At 41.7% G+C, this 24,170-nt stretch overlaps 1 protein-coding gene across 1 annotated transcript in view; it reads left to right on the forward strand.

Annotated features, from left to right (window-relative positions):
• The window catches only part of RGS6 (regulator of G protein signaling 6), a 577,653-nt gene that overhangs the window by 373,335 nt on the left and 180,148 nt on the right, over positions 1–24,170 (forward strand). Inside the window, exon 3 of the mRNA XM_027111673.1 lies at positions 18,075–18,174. Coding sequence (XP_026967474.1) covers positions 18,075–18,174 — 100 coding nt within the window. The remainder of the gene's footprint in view (positions 1–18,074; positions 18,175–24,170) is intronic.

Consider the following 24,170-nt stretch of genomic DNA (forward strand, 5'->3'; position numbering starts at 1 on the left):
CCATGAATTGTTACAATGTTTATTCAGAACAAATTGCCAAATATTTACCAAAATATAATTTGCATGTATCTTCTGACTAAGAAATTCCACCTCTAGGGGTTTACCTTACATTGCACCTGTGTGCAGTTGTGTGTACATGCACTTGTATGAAATGAGGTATGTATAAGACTAGTCATCGCCACGTTGTTAAGAGCAAAAGATTATAAATTGAATGGTGATCAATATAGACTCATTACCACAAAGATCCGGTCAACCTATACAAAGGAATCCTATATTCTTTATGAGTATGTTTTCTGAGAAAAACAAAGTGCTGACAGTACTACAGGGTAAGACACCACTGCTGTAAAATAACGATAATAGTAATAATGATTATTATATATAAAATGTATGCTTACATATGAATAAAAAACATCACTGAAAGCATACCCATGAACCTGATAACAGTGAATGCCTTGGAGAGGGGACTCGAGTGACCTGGGGTCTGTGTTGAGAAGCAGACTTCCTTTCTAATGTGCCCCTTTTCTATCTGTTAAATTTCGTATCCTGTATATGTGTTACCTATTCAAAAGGTTAATCGACTTAATTTAAATCCCAGTGCAAATCCTACGGTCTCCTGTCTTCACCTTGAGCAAATCATACCCTGCTTTCCCTCTCTGTGGAGCAGGCATGATCACAGTACTCCCTCCCAGGTTGCGATCAGAGCTACATGAGATAATCATGGGAACGCAGACTGCACAGAGCCTGCCAATTACATGTAATTGTTTAGTAAATGCCCTCCACCTCTTTCCCCTGAGAATTAAAGTAAGTTGCAGTAATTTCACTATTATTGGGCTTTGCTGTGTTTTAAATTTTCTCTGTAATACACGAATGGCTTAAACATATGGCTTCCTTAGGCACAATTAAGTAAGAGGGAGAGCAGTATACATCACCAGTCAGGCATTCTTTCCCACTGTAAAAGTAACACTGTTTATTTAAGAGCCAAGTCTAGGTGTTAACCAGTCCTTGGCACCACTAGAATAAGGTTGAAGGACTAAAGCTGCCAAACACAATTATGTACTGGCCTTGGGTTTCAGATACCTGGGTTCAAACCCTGCCTCCATCACTCCTGACTGCCACTTGGTGGCCGTTTATCGCTGGAGATGTTTTGTTACTTCTCTGCCCTTCCATAGCATCACTTTAAAATGGGAACAACCACCGCGCAGACGTGCTGTCTGGATTAAAGTCAGTCTGTCTAGAAAAGCACCCGATACATACCAGGCACTCAGCAAATATTTTTGGAAGAGTATTAAACAGCTACTATGTGCAAGGACCAAGAAATGGTTCCTACCTTCAGAATCCTTACACATGAATATGGAGGAGGAAACCATGACTCAAATGACTGTAGGCCCAAGCCATTTAGTGGTAGAAAATGAATTGAAGAGGGTAAGCATGACTGATAAAGAGTTATCACCAGTGAACCGGTGGCCACGTGGACTAACTGTAGCCAGAATACCAAGGAAGAGTAAAACCAGCATCAGAGGCCAATACATCAAACTTGTAAGTGGAGGAAAGACTCCTTCCTGCGTGGTGAAGTATAAACTTCTTGATGGTATCACACAATTTGTGTTCTCCACAGCAGCAGACATAGCAGGTGTGCTGTAAACATTAGTGCAGGACCAATACTGTAGGTGCAAATGTTTCTCCAGCATCAGGAGCCTTTCCAGGATCTACCGTCAGGCTCCCTATCCCAGATGATGGTTTTAAACCTTCCAGTCCACTTCTCCCCAGTTACCAGTCTTTGTTCAGGACTGGTATGAATGCATTACCAGCCCTGGACAATGCATTAAGTGCATGTATTAAATGCCTACCATGTGCGTGTAACACACAGCCAGTGGGTGTTCGGGTGGCCCCGCAGAAGGAACTGCACTTCTGTCCTTGCTTGGCACGTCTGTAATTTCAGTGCACCTTGCCGTGTTCTCCTCTGTAAGGGGTCGACGTAAATAAGGAGGAATGTTTGGGAGCCTTTGGGAATCCCTCAGGCCAGCAGCACTCTCAGCATCATGAACTGGGGAGATGGGGCACCCAAGGGGGGTGAATACCCTCTTAGCATATTTTCCCCTCTCATGCCAGGGAGTTTGTTGGCAGGTTGAAAAATCAAGGCTTCTGCCATATTTTTCTCTGAGTTTGAGTCATCTGCAAGGGCATTAACTTTTCATATGCCTCAGCTGAGTGGGATTTTAAAACCCGTGTTAGTGACAGGATATCTAATTTCTCATCCACAGGGCCCACATCTAAACTTAATATGCTTGCTTGTCAGAAGGAATTCCAGACCCTCTCGCAGCAGCCTTGCATGGGACCTAGAGACCCCTGACCAGATGGGGGTGATGGGTTCCATCTCAGCTTTCAACTGAACACCTGCAAGAATTTTTTCTTCTGAGATGACATGTAAAAGTTTTTGGTGTGTCCCGTCTTCCCAGATGACATTCGAGTTTCCATCAGTCCGCATGCTTTCCAAGGCCCGTGGTCTGTCATGGAGCGGGGCTTCCCCTGCCCTCGATTAATCAATTTCTCATAGACAATGCAGACAGGCTGCTGGCCCAGGCCAGCAAGGGCTTTCAGCTGAGACCATCTGGAGGGTGACTCTGGAGAAGGCAGCCAACAGGCCCAGGAATCTGCTAGACACAGAGAGAAGGCTGCCTGGCCAAAAGCAAAGATCAGGAAGACTCAAGGAGGGGGTGGGGGGGGTGGGGTATAGATCCACCTGTTACGTGCACCTGCACTGGCTTGCTGTGGGAAACCGCCAGAGGCTGAAAGCCACCCTGTTGTTCAAGAAAATTGAGCTGTTTGCCCATGGACTTCGAAGACTTTCCTAGCTGAGTGTAGCAGTGTGTCAGAGAAGTGACCAGGCATCCGATTTTATTTGCAATCGAGGAATATACACGAGGCCAACAGGCTGTATTGAGGGGTCTGTTAATGTCCTCTGCTTGGTGAGATAGGCCTGCCTAGCAAAGTCGTTACTGGAGAGGGCTGGATAGGATGAAGTCATCCCTGGAGACAATTGTCTGGGAGGACAGACTACAGAGCTGCATTTCCACTTGGTGTCCTCCAGGGGCTGCCTGACCTGGGGCTTCAAGCGTCCTTTCAGACCAAGGCTCCAAGGTCAAGGGTGGTCTGCCCTTTTCTTTTGTTCTCATTCTTTCTCTGTCTCCTTTCTACTCACTCTTTCTCCTTCCTTTTCTTCGATGGCTTCTGGCACTCTCTTTGGAGCAGAGCACAAGCTGTACACCCACTGGCCTTGAGAACCTCTCTTAGGGCTACTCACCCATCCCTAACCCTGGCAGAGGAGAGAAAAGGGCAGTGTGTCCAATTTATCACTGTAACAAATACCCAATTTTGTTTTTCTCCATGGGCTCTCCAGATGAATGCTTCTTTTACAATTCGTGTTTGCAACATTTTCTTCCTTAGAGAAAAATGCCGTTTGCAGATGTGAAATTATTCTGATTGTCTAATCGCTGTTGCATTCCTCGGCAATGCAGAGTTAAATGATGCATGAAATCACCTGTCAGCCCCCATTAGCTGGGGCTGTGTTTACATACCCAGAGGCGGCCTGTGAATTATTTAAGGAAAGGGGCTCTTGGCTCTGCATCCGGCTAGACACGGTTCAACCCGAGTTACTTTGGAGGTGCCGTTTGTGGCCCCAGCTTCCACTTGGCTGCGGAAACTGTCTGACAGACTCTGCGGGCTGCTGCCAGCACCAGCTCTCCTTGAGAACAACATGAACTTAGCTCCTACAAGGTCCAGATGGCTTGCAAACTACAGAGGAGCTTTGCAGAGTCCCAAAAGCTTCTCCAAAAAAGGAAGTTGGCAATGTTTCAGTCCGGATGGTAGGTTCGCCCTGACACTGTGGACTCAAGGATTATTGTTGGGGTTTCAGAGAGTCCATTTAATAACACCACCAGTCCCCATCTGGATTTGGAACCAATGCGAGAGGGAAAGAGAGAGGAGTAGAGGCAGGTGAAGTTCAAAATAGCACCTGTATTACTGAATGACCTGTCAGAGAACATGGGGGACAATGGCACTGGACATCCTATGAACCCCAGGATGGATGCACACTTCCTCACCCGGTGCAGGAAGCCATAAGCCTCACCCCGTGGGGCAGGATCCTGGCGCCTTTTACCCTGGGGCAGGGAGCAGAGATGAGCCATATTTTCTGTAAGTACCAGGCTCCCAAGAAGCAGCAGCCAGGGACCAATTTTGTGGCCCATACAGTCGGCCCTCCGTGTCAGTGGACTTCTGTTCTAGGTTGGTTGAACCCACGGATATGGAGAGCTGACCGTATACAGCTTTTTTACGTAAAGGACTTCAGCCTCCTCAGATTTTGCTATCCGTGGGGGTCCTGGAGCCAGTCCCGTGTAAATACTGAGGGATTATTGTACCCATCTTTCAGGTAAGTTTCTCCCTCTCGCAGGAGAAGAGAGAGGGTAGAGGCTGTGGCAAAAGACAGAGGCATCTGGAGGGGAGCCTTCGCCTGGGAACGCAGCATTCCTTGCATGTCCTAAGGGGACGGGTCAAGCTGAAGATTTGGAGGAAGGAGATTATATAGAGCTGGAGAGGATTTTGGAAGTCATGAAATGCTTTTATTTGCAGAAGGAAGCTGAGGCACGGGCTCACCCATGGTTATACAGCTCGCTAGGAGCAAGGCTGAGTTCCGCATGGCCCCCTCCTGTGGGGGGGCCATCAGTGCAGAACAGCTGATGGATGGCACAGCAGAGGGCTCTTCACCCCAGAACCTCACCATGGAGGCCCATACTGCCTCTTGGTCCATGGGGGTTCCACCCATTGTGGGTCTCAGACCCCAGTCCCACCCCCATCACATCTACCCCCCCCCCCAGAATGGGATAGGCGTAGAGGATGCACAGTCATCTTCTATTCGTAGCAAATTATAATTTACTTTATTATCATGAAATTGAGTCACATAAAGGTCTTTGCTGATGCTTTGTCCTTGAGCTTTTTCAACTCTGAACAGTTGGGAATATAACCAGCTCTTGCCTGAGCCATAGGGCAGCTCCGGGGGAGGCAAAGGAAGGGAGGAGACCTAACTGGTATGTCATTGGGAGGATGCTGTTGCCTCCCAGTTGGATGGGGATCATTGTCACGCCTGCTTCTGCAGATGCTCAGACTTCTAGGCAGCTCTGTGGCTTCTTTCTGTCCTCCGGACACAGTCCCCGCTGCTCTATTTACCTCATTGATAATTCCCACTGTCAAAATCATATTTCTCCCGGCCACTCACTGTGTTGCTTGATCTGCACTGTCTTTTGCTGGTGTCAGGGGCTCAAACCGCAGACTGCTTTGGCTTGGGCTCCCACAGAGCAGCCGCGCCCTGTGCTAGAGACCCAGGAAAGGGCCCTTCCCAACGTGCCTTGTGACCATGGGGAGGCGACACCTTTGCCATCATACTCCCTGAGGGCTCTCATGCTCTCCCCGCCAGAGAAGGCACTGAAAGCTAAACACCTACTGGCTGAGTTTTATTTCTAGCCCTGCAAGGTAATAAGTTCACACACACACACACACACACACACACCAGATTTCTACTCCCATCAAATCTTGGCACCCCAGAATGACCTACATGTGGGCAAAGGCTTTTTATCTGTCAGAACTCATTGTCAGATGGAAGTTTTCTCTCTCTCTCTCCGCTGCACACACATTATCACAAATGCAGGTACCATTTTCTCTCCTTGCCAGTCCCCGCCCCTAAACCCTCCCCCCCTCCCCCACACCCCAGGCTCTTGAATGCCCCAGGAGAATGTCTGAGACCAGCATGTAATTGGTGTCCAAAAGGAGGCCCCTGGGGGACAAAAAGGACATTTTCTAGGGCACTCACCCATATATTTTTTTAATATTTAATTGAAGTACAGTTGATTTACCATGTTGTATTAGCAGGTATACAGCAAAGTGATTCAGATTCTTTTTCAGATTCTTTTCCCATATTACAGAACACTAAGTAGAGTTCCCTGTACTACACAGTAGGTCCTTATTGATTATCTGTTTTATATATAGTAGTGTGTATATGTTAATCCCAAACTCCTAATTTATCCCTCCCCACCCATGTTTCCCCTTTGGTAACCATAAGTTTCTTTTCTGTGTCTGAGTCTATTTCTGTTTTGTAAATAAGTTCATTTGTATCAATTTTTTAGATTCCACATATAAGTGATATCATATGATATTTGTCTTTCTCTGGCTTACTTCACTTAGTACGATAATCTCTAGGTCCATCCATGTTGTTGCACAAGACATGATTTCATTTTTTTTATGGCCACTCACCCATATTTTTAATGGTGCTGTCCTTCCCCATAAGGCCCAGTGTGGGAAAGCCCTCCAGCCATGCCAGAGCCCACCTGCCCTGAGGCTCAGGCTGAACCCCTCTTCTCTCCAGGGCAATGGGGCCTAGGAGCTGGGCCAAGAACGCCTCCTCCCAGCTCTTGAAAGAGCGTCCACGTACGGCTCATTTGAACCCTGCGCTAACCTGGAGCCGCAGGCAGGGCACAGAGGTGAAGGCCTCACAGTAGGCAAGTCGGGGAGTGTTTCTCCTTCCCTACTCCTCCACCCCTCGCCTTGGAATCATCATTCACCTTGAAGGCAGAAGGGAAGACGCCTGGTCTGGATTGGCCTGGAAACACCCAGAAATCCAAATAGAACCCACAGAGGCACTTGGATTTCAGGAAAATGAGGGATGTCTGTCTTAAACATTCTCTGCAAAAGTGTGTTCCATGATGGAGCTCACCTAGCTCATTTATAAGGAGACTGAGAGCCTCAGAGGGGGCGTGATTTCCTTGTGACAAAGGGTAAGAACCACATGCAAAAAAGCCACTCTGAAGGCTTTTTGAGATAAGAACTTCACCTCCCTGCCCACCCCACCCACCCAATTAAGCATCTCCCCACCCTCCCGGACACTCTCCCCCTGTGGCCTGGCAATCTCAGGCTTCCCCTGGCTCTAGAGGGGCCCTTGCATCCCACCCCCACCCAACCCCTTCCACCCGTAGCCCCTCACCCGGGCCTACCCACCTTAGAATTCAAGCGTCAGACTCCACCCCTCCTCCCACACCCGCAGCTCCCCCTGTCCCCAGCCATTTAGGGTGACCCTGCTCTATGGGTTTTTTTCTGGTGAGAGTTAGCTCATCTGATGGACTAACACTTTCTGGGAGGCCACAGGTAATAGGTTAATAGGTTTGCATTCCAAGCTGACTTAGTTGCATTTTAAGAACTGAAAGTGAATCCAAGGGACCAGGGCCTTGGCTCAAGAAGTGCTTCTAGAGCTTGCCAGTGGCAGATCAGAATAGTTTTTTAAGGAACCTCCATACTGTTCTCCATAGTGGCTGTATCAATTTACATTCCCACCAACAGTGCAGGAGGGTTCCCTTTTCTCCATACCCTCTCCAGCATTTATTGTTTCTAGATTTTTGGATGATGGCCATTCCGACTGGTGTGAGGTGATATCTCATTGTAGTTTTGATTTGCATTTCTCTAATGATTGATGATGTTGAGCATCCTTCCATGTGTTTGTTGGCAGTCTGTATATCTTCTTTGGAGAAATGTTTATTTAGGTCTTCTGCCCATTTTTGGATTGGATTGTTTGTTTTTTGATATTGAGCTGCATGAGCTGCTTGTATATTTTGGAGATTAATCCTTTGCAGTTGCTTCGTTTGCAAATATTTTCTCCCATTCTGAGGGTTGTCTTTTCATCTTGTTTGTGTTTTCCTTTGCTGTGCAAAAGCTTTTAAGTTTCATTAGGTCCCATTTGTTTATTTTTGATTTTATTTCCATTTCTCTAGGAGGTGGGTCAAAAAGGATCTTGCTGTGATTTATGTCATAGAGTGTTCTGCCTATATTTTCCTCTAAGAGTTTTATAGTGTCTGGCCTTACATTTAGGTCTTTAATCCATTTTGAGTTTATTTTTGTGTATGGTGTTAGGGAGTGTTCTAATTTCATTCTTGTACATGTAGCTGTCCAGTTTTTGCCAGCACCATTTATTGAAGAGGCTGTCTTTTTTCCATTGTATATTCTTGCCTCCTTTATCAAAGATAAGGTGACCATATGTGCATGGGTTTATCTCTGGGCTTTCTATCCTGTTCCATGGATTGATATTTCTGTTTCTATGCCAGTACCATACTGTCTTGATTACTGTAGATTTGTAGTATAGTCTGAAGTCAGGGAGCCTGATTCCTCCAGATCTGTTTTTCTTTCTCAAGATTGCTTTGGCTATTTGGGGTCTTTTGTGTTTCCATAAAACTTGTGAAAATTTTTGTTCTAGTTCTGTGAAAAATGCCATTGGTAGTTTGATAGGGATTGCACTGAATCTGTAGATTGCTTTGGGTAGTATAGTCATTTTCACAATGTTGATTCTTCCAATCCAAGAACATGGTATATCTCTCCATCTATTTGTATCATCTTTAATTTCTTTCATCAGTGTCTTATGATTTTCTGCATACAGGTCTTTTGTCTCCTTACTAGGTTTATTCCTAGGTATTTTATTCTTTTTGTTGCAGTGGTAAATGGGAGTGTTTCCTGAATTTCTCTTTCAGATTTTTCATCATTAGTGTATAGGAATGCAAGAGATTTCTGTGCATTAATTTTGTATCCTGCTACTTTACCAAATTCATTGATTATCTCTAGTAGTTTTCTGGTAGCATCTTTAGCATTCTCTATGTATAATATCATATCATCTGCAAACAGTGACAGTTTTATGTCTTCTTTTCTGATTTGGGTTCCTTTAATTTCTTTTTCTTCCCTGTTTGCCGTGGCTGAAACTTCCAAAACTATGTTGAATAATAGTGATGAGAGTGGACAACCTTGTCTTGTTCCTTATCTTAGTGGAAATGGTCTCAGTTTTTCACCATTTAGAATGGTGTTGGCTGTGGGTTTGTCATATATGGCCTTTATTATGTTGAGGTGAGTTCCCTCTATGCCTACTTTCTGGAGGGTTTTTATCATAAATGGGTGCTGAATTTTGTCAAAAGCTTTCTCTGCATCTATTGAGATGATCATATGGTTTTTCTCCTTCAATTTGTTAAGATGGTGCATCACATTAATTTGTGTATATTGAAGTATCCTTGCATTCCTGGGATAAACCCCACTTGATCATGGTATATGATCCTTTTAATGTGCTGTTGGATTGTGTTTGCTAGTATTTTGTTGAGGATATTTGCATCTATGTTCATTAGTGATATTGGCCAGCAGTTTTCTCTTTTTTGTGACATCTTTGCCTGCTTTTGGTATCAGGGTGATGGTGGCCTTGTAGAATAAGTCTGGGAGTGTTCCTGCCTCTGCTATATTTTGGAAGAATTTGAGAAGGATAGGTGTTAGCTCTTCTCTAAAGGTTTGATAGAGTTCGCCTGTGAAGACATCTGGTCCTGGGCTTTTGTTTGTTGGAAGATTTTTAATCACAGTTTCAATTTCAGTGCTTGTGATTGGTCTGTTTATATTTTCTATTTCTTCCTGGTTCAGTCTTGGAAGGTTGAGCTTTTCTAAGAATTTGTCCATTTCTTCCAGGTTGTCCATTTTATTGGCATATGGTTGCTTGTAGTAATCTCATGATCCTTTGTATTTCTTCAGTGGCAGTTGGTACTTCTCCTGTTTCATTTTTAATTCTATTGATTTGAGTCTTCTCCCTGTTTTTCTTGATGAGTCTGGCTAGTGGTTTATCAATTTTGTTTATCTTCTCAAAGAACCAGCTTTTAGTTTTATTGATCTTTGTTATCGTTTCCTTCATTTCTTTTTCATTTATTTCTGATCTGATCTTTATGATTTCTTTCCTTTTGCTAACTTTTGGGTTTTTTTGTTCTTCTTTCTCTAATTGCTTTAGGTGTAAGGTTAGGTTGTTTAGTTGAGATGTTTCTTGTTTCTTGAGGTAGGATTGTATTGCTATAAACTTCCCTCTTAGAACTGCTTTTGCTGCATCCCATAGGTTTGGGGTCATCGTGTTTTCATTGTCATTTGTTTCTAGGTATTTTTTGATTTCCTCTTTGATTTCTTCAGTGATCTCTTGGTTATTTAGTAACGTTTTGTTTAGCCCCCATGTGTTTGTGTTTTTTATGGTTTTTTCCCGGTAATTGATTTCTGATCTCATAGCATTGTGGTCAGAAAAGATGCTTGTTAGTATTTCAGTTTTCTTAAATTTACTGAGGCTTGATTTGTGACCCAAGATGTGATCTATCCTGGAGAATGTTCCATGTACACTTGAGAAGGAAGTGTAATCTGCTATTTTTGGATGGAATGTCCTCTAAATATCAATTAAATCTATCTGATCTATTGTGTCATTTAAAACTTGTGTTTCTTTATTAATTTTCTGTTTGGTTGATCTGTCCACTGGTGTAAGTGAGGTGTTAAAGTCCCCCACTATTATTCTGTTACTGTTGATTTCCTCTTTTATAGCTGTTAGCAGTTGCCTTATGTATTGAGGTTCTCCTATGTTGGGTCCATATATATTTATAATTGTTATATCTTCTTCTTGGATTGGTTCCTTGATCATTATGTAATGTCCTTCCTTGTCTCTTGTAACATTCTTTATTTTAAAATCTATCTTCTCTGATACGAGTATTGCTACTCCAGCTTTCTTTTAATTTCCATTTGAATGGAATATCTTTCTCCATCCCCTCACTTTCAGTCTGAATGTGTCCCTAGGTCTGAAGTGGGTCTCTTGTAGACAGCATATATATGGGTCTTGTTTTTGTATCCATTCAGCAACCCTGTCTTTTGGTTGGAGCATTTAATACATTCACCTTTAAGGTAATTATTGATATGTATGTTCCTATTACCATTTTCTTAATTGTTATGGGTTTGTTTTTGTAGGTCCTTTTCTTCTCTTGTGTTTCCCATTTAGAGAAGTTCCTTTAGCATTTGTTGTAGAGCTGGTTTGGTGGTGCTGAAATCTCTTAGCTTTTGCTTGTCTGTAAAGCTTTTGATTTCTCTGTTGAATCTGAATGAGATCCTTGCCAGGTAGAGTAATCTTGGTTGTAGGTTCTTCCCTTTCATCACTTTAAATATATCATGCCACTCCCTTCTGGCTTGTAGAGTTTCTGCTGAGAAATCAGCTGTTAACCTTATGGGAGTTCCCTTGTATGTTATTTGTCATTTTTCCCTTGTTGCTTTCAATAATTTTTGTCTTTAATTTTTGTGAGTTTGATTACTATGTGTCTCAGCATGTTTCTCCTTGGGTTTATCCTTTATGGGACTCTCTGCGCTTCCTGGACTTGAGTGGCTATTTCCTTTCCCATGTTAGGGAAGTTTTCGACTATAATCTCTTCAAATATTTTCTCAGGCCCTTTCTCTCTCTCTTCTCCTTCTGGGAGCCCTATAATGCGACTGTTGTTGCGTTTAATGTTGTCCCAGAGGTCTCTTAGGCTGTCTTCATTTCTTTACATTCTTTTTTCTTTATTCTGTTCCATGGCAGTGAATTCCACCATTCTGTCTTCCAGGTCACTTATCCGTTCTTCTGCTTCAGTTATTCTGCTATTGATTCCTTCTAGTGCAGTTTTCATTTCAGTCATTGTATTGTTCATCTCTGTTTGTTTGTTCTGTAATTCTTCTAGGTCTTTGTTAAATATTTCTTGCATCTTCTTGATCTTTGCTGCCATTCTTTTTCTGAGGTCCTGGATCATCTTCACTATCATTATTCTGAATTATTTTTCTGGAAGGTTGCCTATCTCCACTTCATTTCGTTGTTTTTCTGGGGTTTTATCTTGTTCCTTCATCTGGTACATAGCCCTCTGCCTTTTCATCTTGTCTATCTCTCTGTGAATGTGGATTTTGTTCCACAGGCTGTAGGATTGCAGTTCTTCTTGCTTCTGCTGTCTCCCCTCTGGTGGATGAGGCTATCTCATATGACAATATTTTATATTACTTTATAAGTTTACCTGCAAACTCCGGAACTCCACACTCCAGAGGCCCTCCTTTTCACGTTCTGCCTCTCCCCTTCCGCACCATGTATCTTTTTAAATTATAGTTTTATCCAGATATATGCCCAGGGGTAGGATTGCAAGATCATATGGTAGCTCTATTTTTAGTTTTTTAAGGAACCTTCATACTGCTCTGAGTTTGGATTTTTTAAAACTTTCCATCAAAAACATTCTAGGCTGATACGGTGATTCAAAAGTAAGTTTAACTGAATACAAATTAGCAGGCTTTGCAATCATTGTCATAGCACAAGGAAACTCAAAAGTCTGCTCCTGACATTGAAATCAGTCTTTTGAATGGGATGGAGGAAAAGGGCGGAAGTCTTGATGGTTCCCCCTCTGAGGGTCTCTGAAAGTGGTATTCCTTAGTGTTTCTAGCTTTTTGGAACTCATACTTGGCTCTGCTGTCTCCAACACAGCCTACATCCCTGAGTCTTTCTGAAATTTATTAGTCCATGATGAAGAGGAACAGATTCTCTCTTTTACCTACTTTTTGTAACCATAGAAACTAAATCGGTGCCTGGCACTTTGTAGATGCTCATTAAATGTCCACTAAACCAGTAGGTGAAGCTGAGGACATTTAAATGTTGAGAATAGCAGTGTGCGGTGTTTTTAAAAATAAAAGTGAGAAATGGCCTGATCTTATGGAACACATATGGGACAGACCATACTCAGTGAAGCATGCCCATTTTGGATTAAGAAATATGATTATCATTTACCAACTCTGATTCCTGCTTCTGGGCTGATAAGATGTGTCCAAAGATTCATTTTCACTCATTCGCAGACACCAAAACAGAAGGGGTTTTTAAAGAATGCAGGAGCTGAAGTAACAGTCATTAGTAGCTAGAAATAGGCAACTGATTGCTAAGTCAAGATGAAATGCTTCAATAAAAAAGACCTTCATGCCTGAGGCATACTCTGCCTTCTTTGCTGAAGTCGTGGTGGACTTTTTTTTTAATAATGGCAACGTAGTTTGCCTATTCTTGATGTTTTCTAATCTTCCACTGAGGAAAGATTGGAGGAGCTAAATAAATTAGTTATCAGATAATTAATTTACACAAACAAAACTAATATTGGCCCTTAGTCATTTCTGTTAGGCATGCCATCTATCCAAACAGAGATGGAGCTGGGCAAGAAACGCCAGTGTCAAGGCCTCTTTGGATCATGTCTCTGTCTGACTTCTGATGCCATCTGTCTGAAATGATTTCTAAAAACATCAAAACTCCCTGGTCCTGCCCAGCACCTTTCCCCCACCTTGCACTGCTCAGCACTGGGAAGCGTTCTGCATGGTTCCACCTGACAGACGGGCAGAATGGTGACCCAGGGGCCTGATTGCTGGTCCTATTCCTTCCTTGCAGACACAGCTTTGCATTTGTCAAGTCAGAGGAGTCTCTCATGTTTTAGAAATAGAAATCTTAGTTTAGCAACCAGAGCTATCGCTGTAGAGATGAGGGAAGTGAAGTCCAGAGAGGTTAAGTAGCTTGTCCAAGGTCAACACAGCAAAACAGTGAAGCTGAGGCTGGCATTTCTCTCGGGCCTCAGACCAGTGTTCTTCCTACTGTCCTTCTGTGGCTTCAGTTTGTAAAGGGAGGATTGCTTCTCCCCACTCCTCTCATACCCCATGGCTCTTGCAGTGAATTATGTCTACTGTCCTCATAATATTCCTCATTTCAAAGAAAACCCACTCTATGGTATAGTGCTTTCCACTTTTCCTGCTGTTTGGAAGGATGTTTTACCTGCCTGTCAGTGCTGAGCTCTGAGCTCCTTAGAGAAGGGCATTTGGTTGTTGTGAGCCATCCAGGCAGAACTGGCCGAGCTGGCCACGTGGTTTCTCCGCATCACTTGGCTGTCAGATAAGGGCCACCTGCTTATTGACTGGCACAGTGTAACTTAGGTCCAACATGCTCCCTGATGACACAGAACTTCAGGGAATTGATGTTGCTCGTCCTCAGGAACAAAAGGTACCAGAAGTTAGATGGAACTGAACAGTCAAAAAAACAAAAGTATATACCTCCCATCTCCCCATTCCCAACCCAGGAGCTGTGATCTGCCAATAGAGGATAAGTCCAACCAAGCCCCTGGGACAAAGAGAGAAAATGCTGAGCAACCAGACTTCAACAGTCATGGGGCCAAAATAAACCTTGAGATGGTTGAGAATCTGATTATCTGGATCAATTTCTCTTTTTTCTCCTTTATCCTCTTAGGACTGAACTAAACGTTCCCTTTAATGCAAACAGTATTAAGTGCCTTGTATCTAAAAAGCATGTTGGCAGGCACTGGTTGAGGATAAGAGATGAATGTTAGATTTGATAGACAGAGCTTGGGCATTGGAGACAAGAAGACCTGGGTAAGAATCCTGGCTTTGCCACTTAATAGCTGTGTGTCCTTGGATAAATGACTTAACCTTTCTGAGCCTTAATTTCAATATCTTTGTTAAATAAATTTTAAGACTGAGAAAAGTATCAGATAATTGATTTAAAATACCTAGGACAGTATTGATCATAACATAGATGTTCTGAAAATGTTTGTCATTATAATTTATATAAGCTCCTAGGAGCCCACTTTTGATCTTTTGGTAGGTCTGTACTCTTAGCATTTCTCCAGAAACCATGAAAAAAATTTCAGAGACAGTATTATTAGCTGATGTCACAGTGGACCATGCTATGGAATCAAACTCAGCTATCACAAATTTACCTGGCATAATATTGGTAGAATACACCCTAAGAATTTTTAAGCACATGGTGAATGGTGTAGATGGAATTTCTGCATTCTTTAAAAGGGTTGGATTCTAGGATGCCCTACCTCTAAGGTTTATTGATTCTTATTATTTGTTGTGGCTTCATCAATTTTGACAAATGCATTTTTTTCAGAGCCCTGTGTATCAGTCAGCTAGAGCCACAATTTTTCTGCATAGCAACTCACTCCAAACTCAGTGGCATACAACAATAAACATGCGTTTCTCGCTCATGAGTCTGTAGGTCAGCTGAGTGTTGACTGTCTAGCTATGGGTTGGGTCCCTTCTGCTCTAGATGTCTCTCACCTTCCTTGGGACAACAACTATCTGATGCAGGAGGGCCAGGGAAGGGGGTAAGCATCACCATTCAGGTGCATTGAAAGCCTCTGCTCACATCACATTCAATAACATCCCATTAGCCAGGCAAGTCACATGGCTAAGCCCCAAAGTCAAGAAGCAGACTTTCCACCCACCATGAGGCCAGAACAAGGATCTGGGTGTCTATTAATTCTGGGAAGGAGTCAAGAATTGGGGATCAATGAAACATTTTTCTACACCTCTGATGCTGTAAACTATTGCTAGAACGTTATCCCCTTTCTGATCATTTAAGGAGATTGTCCTTTGGATCTAGCTGTAACCTCTGACGAGTGATCTACCTCTTGGTACCTTGTGGGCCAACATAAGAGGATAGGTCTTCTTCTTTAGTAGACAGGTCCTTTTAAGATTCAATGGTGTGATAAAGCAACTAAACAGAGCAGAGGAAAAAACAATCATGGAGATGTCCTCTGTCAGTTTTTAAATCCAGTCCACATCAGAACAGACTGGAACCTTTACCAACTAATGTCAAGTCAGGGGTCTAACTGAATTGAAATATTGGCTTTCCTCCAATTCCCAGTGATTTTCAGGCCATTTCATAAAAAGCAGCAATGTAACTGATACTTCTGGTTTCACATAGCACACTAGATCAAAAGCATAGATTACTTTGAAAATCTGATCATTTTTCTAGGAATAACTCTCCTTAACTATCAATAAGTAATAAATACTCAAACTACTGTGAATCGTTGAGTTGAGTTTAGAGGACAAAAGGTGGGGCTCTAGCTGAGACTATTAAAAAGAATGTGGATGAAATTCCTCCTTATCCTGTCATCTAACAGAATGCAGGTCTTCAGAGAATGACCCTTTTTCCTGGTGTGATATATTCAACCACTGCCTAAGGGCAGGGAGCTTAAGATTGCTTCTCACTATCAGTTCTTCTCTGGGAAACCAAGAAATATCCAGGGGAGAATGGTCTTCCTGCTTGGCTGCTCCTCTGAGACTCTTACTGGGTGACAGAGGACCCCAGGGTTTAGAAGCCTGATCTCTGGGATGTGTGGCTGGGTTCAAGCTCAGATCCACCGCTGGGTAGCTGTGTGACCTTGGGAAGGTGGTTTAATCTCTGTGCTGTCACTGATGCTGCTCACAGATGGTCCTCTCCCCTCTCTTCCTGGCACCCAGAAGACTGGACCCCCTGGTTCCTTTGTGGTTGGGTGGTGACTCGTCCTGTCCAAAGAAATGTGATATTATTATAGTAACGTCTGGGCTATAACATGCAACAACTCATGCAAGAGTCTCCAGAATTCTCTCTTGTCTCTCTAACACAATGAGCAACAACATTCAAGATGGTGGCTACTCCGTCAGCCTCGGTCCCAGGGTAACTACAATGAACAGAGTCCTCCTGGTGATCTCCGATAGACTTGTAGCATGAGAGAAAAATAAACTTGGTTACATTAAACCATTGTGATTTCGAGGGTTATTTGTTACCACAGCTTAACTTAGTCTACCCTGATGGATACACCTCACTAAATCTCAGCTTCTTTATCTGAAAATGGGGATAATAGTGGAATCTAGGCTATGAAGTAATCATGGGAATTAAATAGGATAATATATCTATAGTCCTTAGAATCATACCTACATAATACATTCTTAATATATTTTGGCTATTATATATTATCATTATTATTATGTTATATCTTATGCTAACTTTGTCTCTAACAAGTTACCTATTTCTTTCAAATAAGTTGTTAGTCATGTGATTTGAGAAACTTACTCACAAATTGCTATACTAGTACATTAGACTAGGTGAACTCCAGCTTTAAATGTCTAGACTTAAAATTATGTGACTCTACTCTGGAAGCACTCAGAGAATCCATCCTGGTGTTTCAAATACATCCTGTTGCTCAGGGGAACAAAATATGTGACAAAACTAAGCACCATCTTCTTCCCTTTTCCAGTTGCCCTTCCCTACCACTCAACAAACAAAAAGATCTATGTCCTTTTTACAGTTTGCTCTGTATCCTATTCCGAAGATTTCTGCCCAGGAAATTGCATCTGGCTTGTAAATTCTCAGCTATAGATTGGTTTCCCAGTTTAGGCACCTACCTCCTTGGTAGTCCATCTCCTCTCTCTGTTCTGTTTTCAGTCTATGTACACAGTATCTTGTCTCGTCAATACAATTTCACCTGGCTCCAAGCCGTAGCCCACCATGGTCTTTCTCATGATAGTGTGGTCTTCTCTAGTCCAAAAGGAGAGGATCCTGTTTTTTTTTTTTTGGTACGCGGGCCTCTCACTGTTGTGGCCTCACCCGTTGCGGAGCACAGGCTCCGGACGCGCAGGCTCAGCGGCCATGGCTCACGGGCCAAGCCGCTCCGCGGCATGTGGGATCTTCCCGGACTGGGGCACGAACCCGTGTCCCCTGCATCGGCAGGCGGACTCTCAACACTGCGCCACCAGGGAAGCCCGAGGATCCTGTTCCTGTTCCATCTTAGTCCTGGCTAAAGTCCTGGCTAAAGATGACCCCCCTCGTGCCACCACGTGACACTTGTCCTCCAACTTCTCCAGATCAGCACTTTCCATATCTTGATTTATACTCTTTTGTTTTTTCCCCGATGTGACTCTGGCTGAATCCTTCTCTGGTCCCAGAGGCAGCCCCGCCTATACTTCTAACAGCAGCATGTTAATATGTTAGGTTAAACTATAGGAAATTGCCATTTTTAGGTTGAATGTGGAAACTTCATATGGTTCAACCTATATATAAACCCAATTCAGGAAAGAGGAGGAATTTCGTCACATACATATTGAATTGCATGTTGGATCCAATCCTGTCAAGAATTTCTTTCTCCTTACTTGCTGAACTGGGAGCAAGCGGTTGTTCTTACAGACCATGCTTTATGCTATTATATGTAACCCCCTGGCCTCCCTCTCCCCAGCACTTGGCCCATAGCAGATCCTGCTACTAAGTTTACTGGCTGAGGCAGAGGCTTTTCCTAATATCTCTTATTGGCATCCATGTGCCCACATTTTGGCTGTTTATAAAGGTACTGTTTACTATTACTTTGTGAGATACAATAACACTTCTTTGCTTTCCTCTCTTTCAGATTGAAGACATCATTACAAAGATGCAAGATGACAAGACAGGTGGTGTGCCTATCAGAACAGTCAAGAGCTTTCTCTCCAAGATCCCCAGTGTTGTCACAGGTAAATGTTCTCCTTACAAGATGTTGATGGCAACAAGGAAGTGTTGCTGAAGTGTTGTGTAGCTTTGACTGTGACCTGGGAGGTGTCTAATAGTTCGTGAATAGCAAAGATGATATGTTCACTGTGCTTCTTATATAAAGTCAAGCTCTGATCCTGGTTTCTAGGAAGAAGCTACTGTTTGCCAGTCATTAAGAATGGTCTAACCATGACCAGCCTATGGTTGAGGCTTCTGGAAAGAAACAAACTCAATAATAAACTGGCTAGCCCATCAGCCATTTGGCCTATGGGGTGTACACAAGTGCAGAAATACTAAAGAAATTATTTTAGTTTTAAACAAGCTTTAAAAAAAGTCTTATGGGGCTTCACTGGTGGCGCAGTGGTTGAGAGTCCGCCTGCTGATGCAGGGGACACGGGTTCGTGCCCCGGTCTGGGAAGATCCCACATGCCGCGGAGCGGCTGGGCCCGTCAACCATGGCCACTGAGCCTGCGCGTCTGGAGCCTGTGCTCCGCAACGCAAGAGGCCACAACAGTGAGAGGCCCATGTACCGCCAAAAAAAAAAAAAAAAGTCTTATATTCAAATTCTACAAAATGCTTTAAAGTGTTTTAACTCATTGTACTTGAACTCTTGAAAGAAGTGGTTTTAAAATGTTTTTCTGCATTACTTTGGGGTTTTTGTGTGTTTTCTGTGCTCAAATATCTCTTTAAAAATTGTTAATTGTGAAATCTATCAAACACATTGGTATAGTTTCAAGAAGAATAGAACAGGTCACATGTACCACCATGCCGCTTCATAAAGAACACATCCTCAGTACCTTAGATCCTCTAGGGAACGTAGTGGATGGCATCTACCTCCTCTTCCACCAGAGGAACCACTATCTACTTTTATATTAAGCAAATTGTTGCTTTTCCTCACAATCTTTCCACATAGATGTGTATCCTTTACTATCCAAACCAATAACCAAATAAATTAAGATAAAATTTTAGATGATTCCCTAACTATCAAAATCTAGCTATTTGCTTTCCCATTTGGGGGAAACAAAAGGACTAAGTTTCTACTGCACACCAATAGAATGGCTAAAATAAAAATGCTGACAATACCAAGTGTCAGTGAGGTTATGGAGCAACTGGAACTCTCATATGCTGTTGGTGGGAAGGTAAAATGATGCAGCTACTCTGGAAGTTTCTTACAAAGTTAAACATATCCTTACCATGTGACCCAGCAATCCCACTCCTAGGTACTTATCCAAGAGAAATGAAAACTTACCTTCAGACAAAAACTTGTCAATATTCGTAGAAACTTTATTCATCATCTCTAAAGACTGGAAACAACCCAGATGTCCTTCAGTGGGTGAATGAATAAACAGACTGTGGTACATCCATATCCAGCAATAAAAAGGAGAGAACTATTGATGTATGTACCAACTTGGATTAATCTCGAAGTCATTTGTCTGAATGAAAAAAATCCATCTCAGAAGGTTAGATACTATATGAATCCATTTGTAGGACATTCTAAAAAATAAATAAACCAAAACAAAATAACTATAGTGATAGAGAATGGATCAATAGTTGCCAGGGATTGGGAGTTGGGGGAGTTTTGTAGTGACATAACAGTTCTGTATTCTGATTGGGTTAGTGGTGGTGACATGAATCTATACATAGGTCAAGATTCATAAAAAAAAACACCAAAAAAAAAAAAAAAAAAAGAGTCAGTATACTATATGTTACTTTAAAAAATAAATGTACTCAGTTGAGATACCCATAAGTATCCCAACTTATTATTCAGACTGTCACTGTCTGAACTCAAGTACCAAGTAGATTTGGATAATGAAAGATGCTTGCATTCTTAGTATTCTCTCATTCTGAAATTTATATAAATGGAATTATACCCTAATATTGGCTAGTATATATTATACTTTTTCACTCATTTCTGGATTTTGCTTGATAAAATGTTGTTCAGGATTTTGTATCTATTTTCATGGGCAAGATTGGTCTGTTGGTTTTCTTATTTACCCTGCTTGCTGGTTTTGGTACCAAATTTATGCTAGTTTCAGTACCAAATTTATGCTAGTTTCATAAGATGAACAATGGCATATATCTCTTTCATTGACATTGTGGTGTTCTCTGAAAAATAATTTTACCTTTAGTCTAGCTTTCAGGTGTTTATTTCAATTATCCTATTTTTATTTATTAAAGTTCCATCTGGTTCTTCTTTCAGTATACCTGGTCATTCACTCAACAAATATTTACTGGGTATTTACCATTTTCTAAGCATTGTTGGGCACTGGGGATTCAGAAGTAAATGAAACAGGTCAGAATTTCTGCTCTCATGGAATTTAGATTCTAGTAGCGGAGATAAAATAAATAAGGAAAATTTGCAGAATTTCCACAGTGATAAAGACCAATGAAGAAAATAAGTATGAAAAGGGGATAGGAGTGTTAAAATTTTGGAACTAGTGGCCAAGCAAGAACTTCCTGAGAAGGTAACATTTGAGTAAAGATGGACGGAGATGAGGGGTTACATTATGTGGATATTGAGGGAACAAACATTCCCGAAAGCCAGTGCTAAAACTCCAAGGCAGGCATGTTCCTGGTGTTTTGAGGAACTAAGAAGAGGGAACTAGAATAGAGTGAAGAAAAGAAAGGATAATAGAGATGAAGTCAGAGTGATAATGGTGAGCTAGATCGTGTAGCGTCTTGGTCATTATAAGGCCCCCGGAGGACTTTGAGCATGGGGTGACATGCTCTGACTTATATTTCAACAGGATCACTCTATTGCCTTGTATGTACTCTGGGGAGTTGGGAGGTTAAGCACCAGATAGGAGGCTATTGTAAAAATGGTGACTCAGACTAGGCTGTCAGCATTAGAGATATGTGAAGTGGTCAGATTCCAATTCAAGCTTAAAGGCAGAATAGTATTTGCGGATAGATCTGATGTAGAATATGAGAGAAAGAAAGGAATTGATGATGACTCCACACTTTCAGGCTTGAGTGACTAGAAGAAAAGAGTTGCGGGCTTCCCTGGTGGCGCAGTGTTTGAGAGTCTGCCTGCCAATGCAGGGGATCCGGGTTCGTGCCCCGGTCCGGGAAGATCCCACATGCCGCGGAGCGGCCGGGCCCGTGAGCCATGGCCGCTGAGCCTGAACGTCCGGAGCCTGTGCTCCACAGCGGGAGAGGCCACAACAGTGAGAGGCCCGCGTACCGCAAAAAAAAAAAAGTGTCAGAGGAGCAGGAGGAAATGACTAAGGGAAAAAGAGGAAGGAAGGCAAAACTGAAAAAAAAAAAAAAAAAAAAGAACAGAGTTGCCATTAAGTTCAATGACAAAGACTGTGAATGGGGCAGGGGGGTTGTTTGTTTAGCTGAAGTATAAGAAATGAAAAAATTTATTTTCATTTTTATTTTTTAATTGAAGTACAGTTGATTTACAATGTTGTGTTAGCTTCAGGTGTACAGCAAAGTGATTCAGTTATACATATATATGTATATTATTTTATTATTATTACAAAATATTGAGTTATTACAAAATATTGAGTTCCCTATGCTATACAGTAGGTCCTTGTTGGTTATTTATTTTATATACAGTAGTGTGTATATGTTAATCTCAAACTCCTAATTTATCTCTCCCTGCCCTTTCCCCTTTAGTAACCATAAGTTTGTTTTCTATGTCTGTGGGTCTATTTCTGTTTTGTAAATAAGTTCATTTGTATCATTTTTTTTTTAGATTCCACATGTAAGCAATATTATATGATATTTGTCTTTGTCTGGCTTACTTCACTTTGTATGATAATCACTGGGTCCATCCATGATGCTGCAAATGACTATTTCATTCTTTTTTATGGCTGAGTAATATTCCATTGTATATGTATGTGTATGTGTGTGTGTGTGTGTGTGTGTATATATATATATATACCATATCTTCTTTATCCATTCATCTGTCAGTGGACACTTAGGTTGCTTCCATGTCTTGACAGTTGTAAATAGTGCTGCAGTGAGTATTGGGGTGTATGTATCTTTTTGAGTTATAGTTTTATCCAGATATATGCCCAGGAGTAGGATTGCAGGATCATATGGTAACTCTATTTTTAGTTTTTTAAGGAACCTCCATACTGTTCTCCATAGTGGCTGCACCAATTTACATTCCCACCAGCAGTATAGGAGGGTTCCTTTTACTCCACACCCTATCTAGCATTTATTATTTGTAGACTTTTTGATGATGGCCATTCTGCCCAGTGTGAGGTGATTCCTCATTGTAGTTTTGAATTTCATTTTTCTAATAATTAGTGATGTTGAGCATCTTTTCATGTGCCTCGTGGCCATATGTATGTCTTCTTTGGAGAAACGCCTATTCAGATTTTCTGCACATTTTTTGATTGGGTTGTTTCTTTTTTTGATATTGAGTGGTATGAGCTGTTTGTGTATTTTAATCCCTTGTCAGTTGCATCATTTGCAAATATTTTCTCCATTCAGTAGGTTGTCTTTTCGTTTTGTTTTATGGTTTCCTTTGCTGTGCAAAAGCTTTTAAGTTTAATTAGGTACCATTTGTTTATTTTTGTTTTTATTTCCATCATTCTAGGAGATGGATCCAAAAAGATATTGCTGCAGTTTACATCAGAGAGTGTTCTGCCTTTGTTTTCTTCTAGTAGTTTTACAATATCTGGTCTTACATTTAGGTCTTTAATCCATTTTGAGTTTATTTTTGTATATGGTGTTAGAGAACGTCCTAATTTCACTCTTTTACATGTAGCTGTTCAGTTTTCCCAGCACCACTTATTGAAGAAACTGTCTTTTCTCCATTGTATATCCTTGCCTGCTTTGTTGTAGATTAATTGACCATAAGTGCATGGGCTTATTTCTGGGCTTTCTAACCTGCTCCATCTATATATCTGTTTTTGCAAAAACTTAATTTTTAGACATGTCAAATTTTAGGGACCTATTATACATTCAACTGGAAATAACAAGTAGGCACTTGGGTTTGTGGATCTAGATTTTTCAGGGAGAGTCTGAGCTGGGACATAAGTCATCAGCGTATGGATGGTATTTAAAGCCATGGAATTAATGAGGGAGTGAGTGTAGGTAGAAAACATAGTCCAGGTCCAAGTCCTAAAACTTGGGATACTCTAGTATATAGAGGACATGGAGAAAAGAAGAAGTCAGCAAAACAAATTGAGAAAGAGTAGCTGGAGACAAGGAATATCAGGAGGATATATGGTTTCTTGGAAGCCACATTTTCTAGAAAGTATTTCAAGGAAGAGTAGAGTTGATCTACTATATCAAATGTAACTGATAGTCAGGTAAGATAAGGACTGAGAATCGACCACTGAATTTAGCAACATTGACTTCACTGCTGACCTTGATAAGTTCGTGTTCCGTGAAGCATTGAGAGCAAAAAGCCTTACTGGAGTGGGTTCAAGTCAGAATGGGAGGAGAGTGAGTTGAGGTAGTGAATATTATTAGCCTTCGTAGGAGTTTTCCTTAAAAGAAAGAAGTGCAGTAGTATCTAAATGGGTAAATGAGATTAGAATATGTAGGTTTTTTCATTAATATGAAAGTCACAGTATGTTTGTATGATGATGAGACTGATTCAGTAAAGAGGAAAAAATGGTGCAGGAGAAAGAGGGAAAATTCAAGGACTGATTTCGACAAGGAGGTAAGGGATTGAATCTGATGCACAGGTACATGGGTAGGTTTAGCTAGAAACATGTACAGTGTATTCATAGGAAGAGGAGGGAAGCATAGTAAATGCACAGAGGTACAAATAAGCATAAAGGGGTGGTGGGAGCTTGTAGAAGTTTTCTTCTAATTGTTTAAATTTTCTTAGTAATATGGGCAGCAAAGACAGTAGAGATGTTAAAGGACTGGGAAGAGATTAGAAGCTATGAATTAGTCATTTAGGAGAGTAAAGAAATTGGACTAGGGAAACAGAGTTTTGACTTCTAGGTAGCTTAAAGACCCTCTTGGTTATTATTAATATTTATGAATTTAAAGAGAGGCAAAGCTT

The sequence above is a fragment of the Aethalodelphis obliquidens genome, unplaced genomic scaffold (assembly GCF_003676395.1).
Source record: "Aethalodelphis obliquidens isolate GAN/ISIS:26980383/991018 unplaced genomic scaffold, ASM367639v1 scaffold10, whole genome shotgun sequence".
Taxonomy (NCBI): domain Eukaryota; kingdom Metazoa; phylum Chordata; class Mammalia; order Artiodactyla; family Delphinidae; genus Aethalodelphis; species Aethalodelphis obliquidens.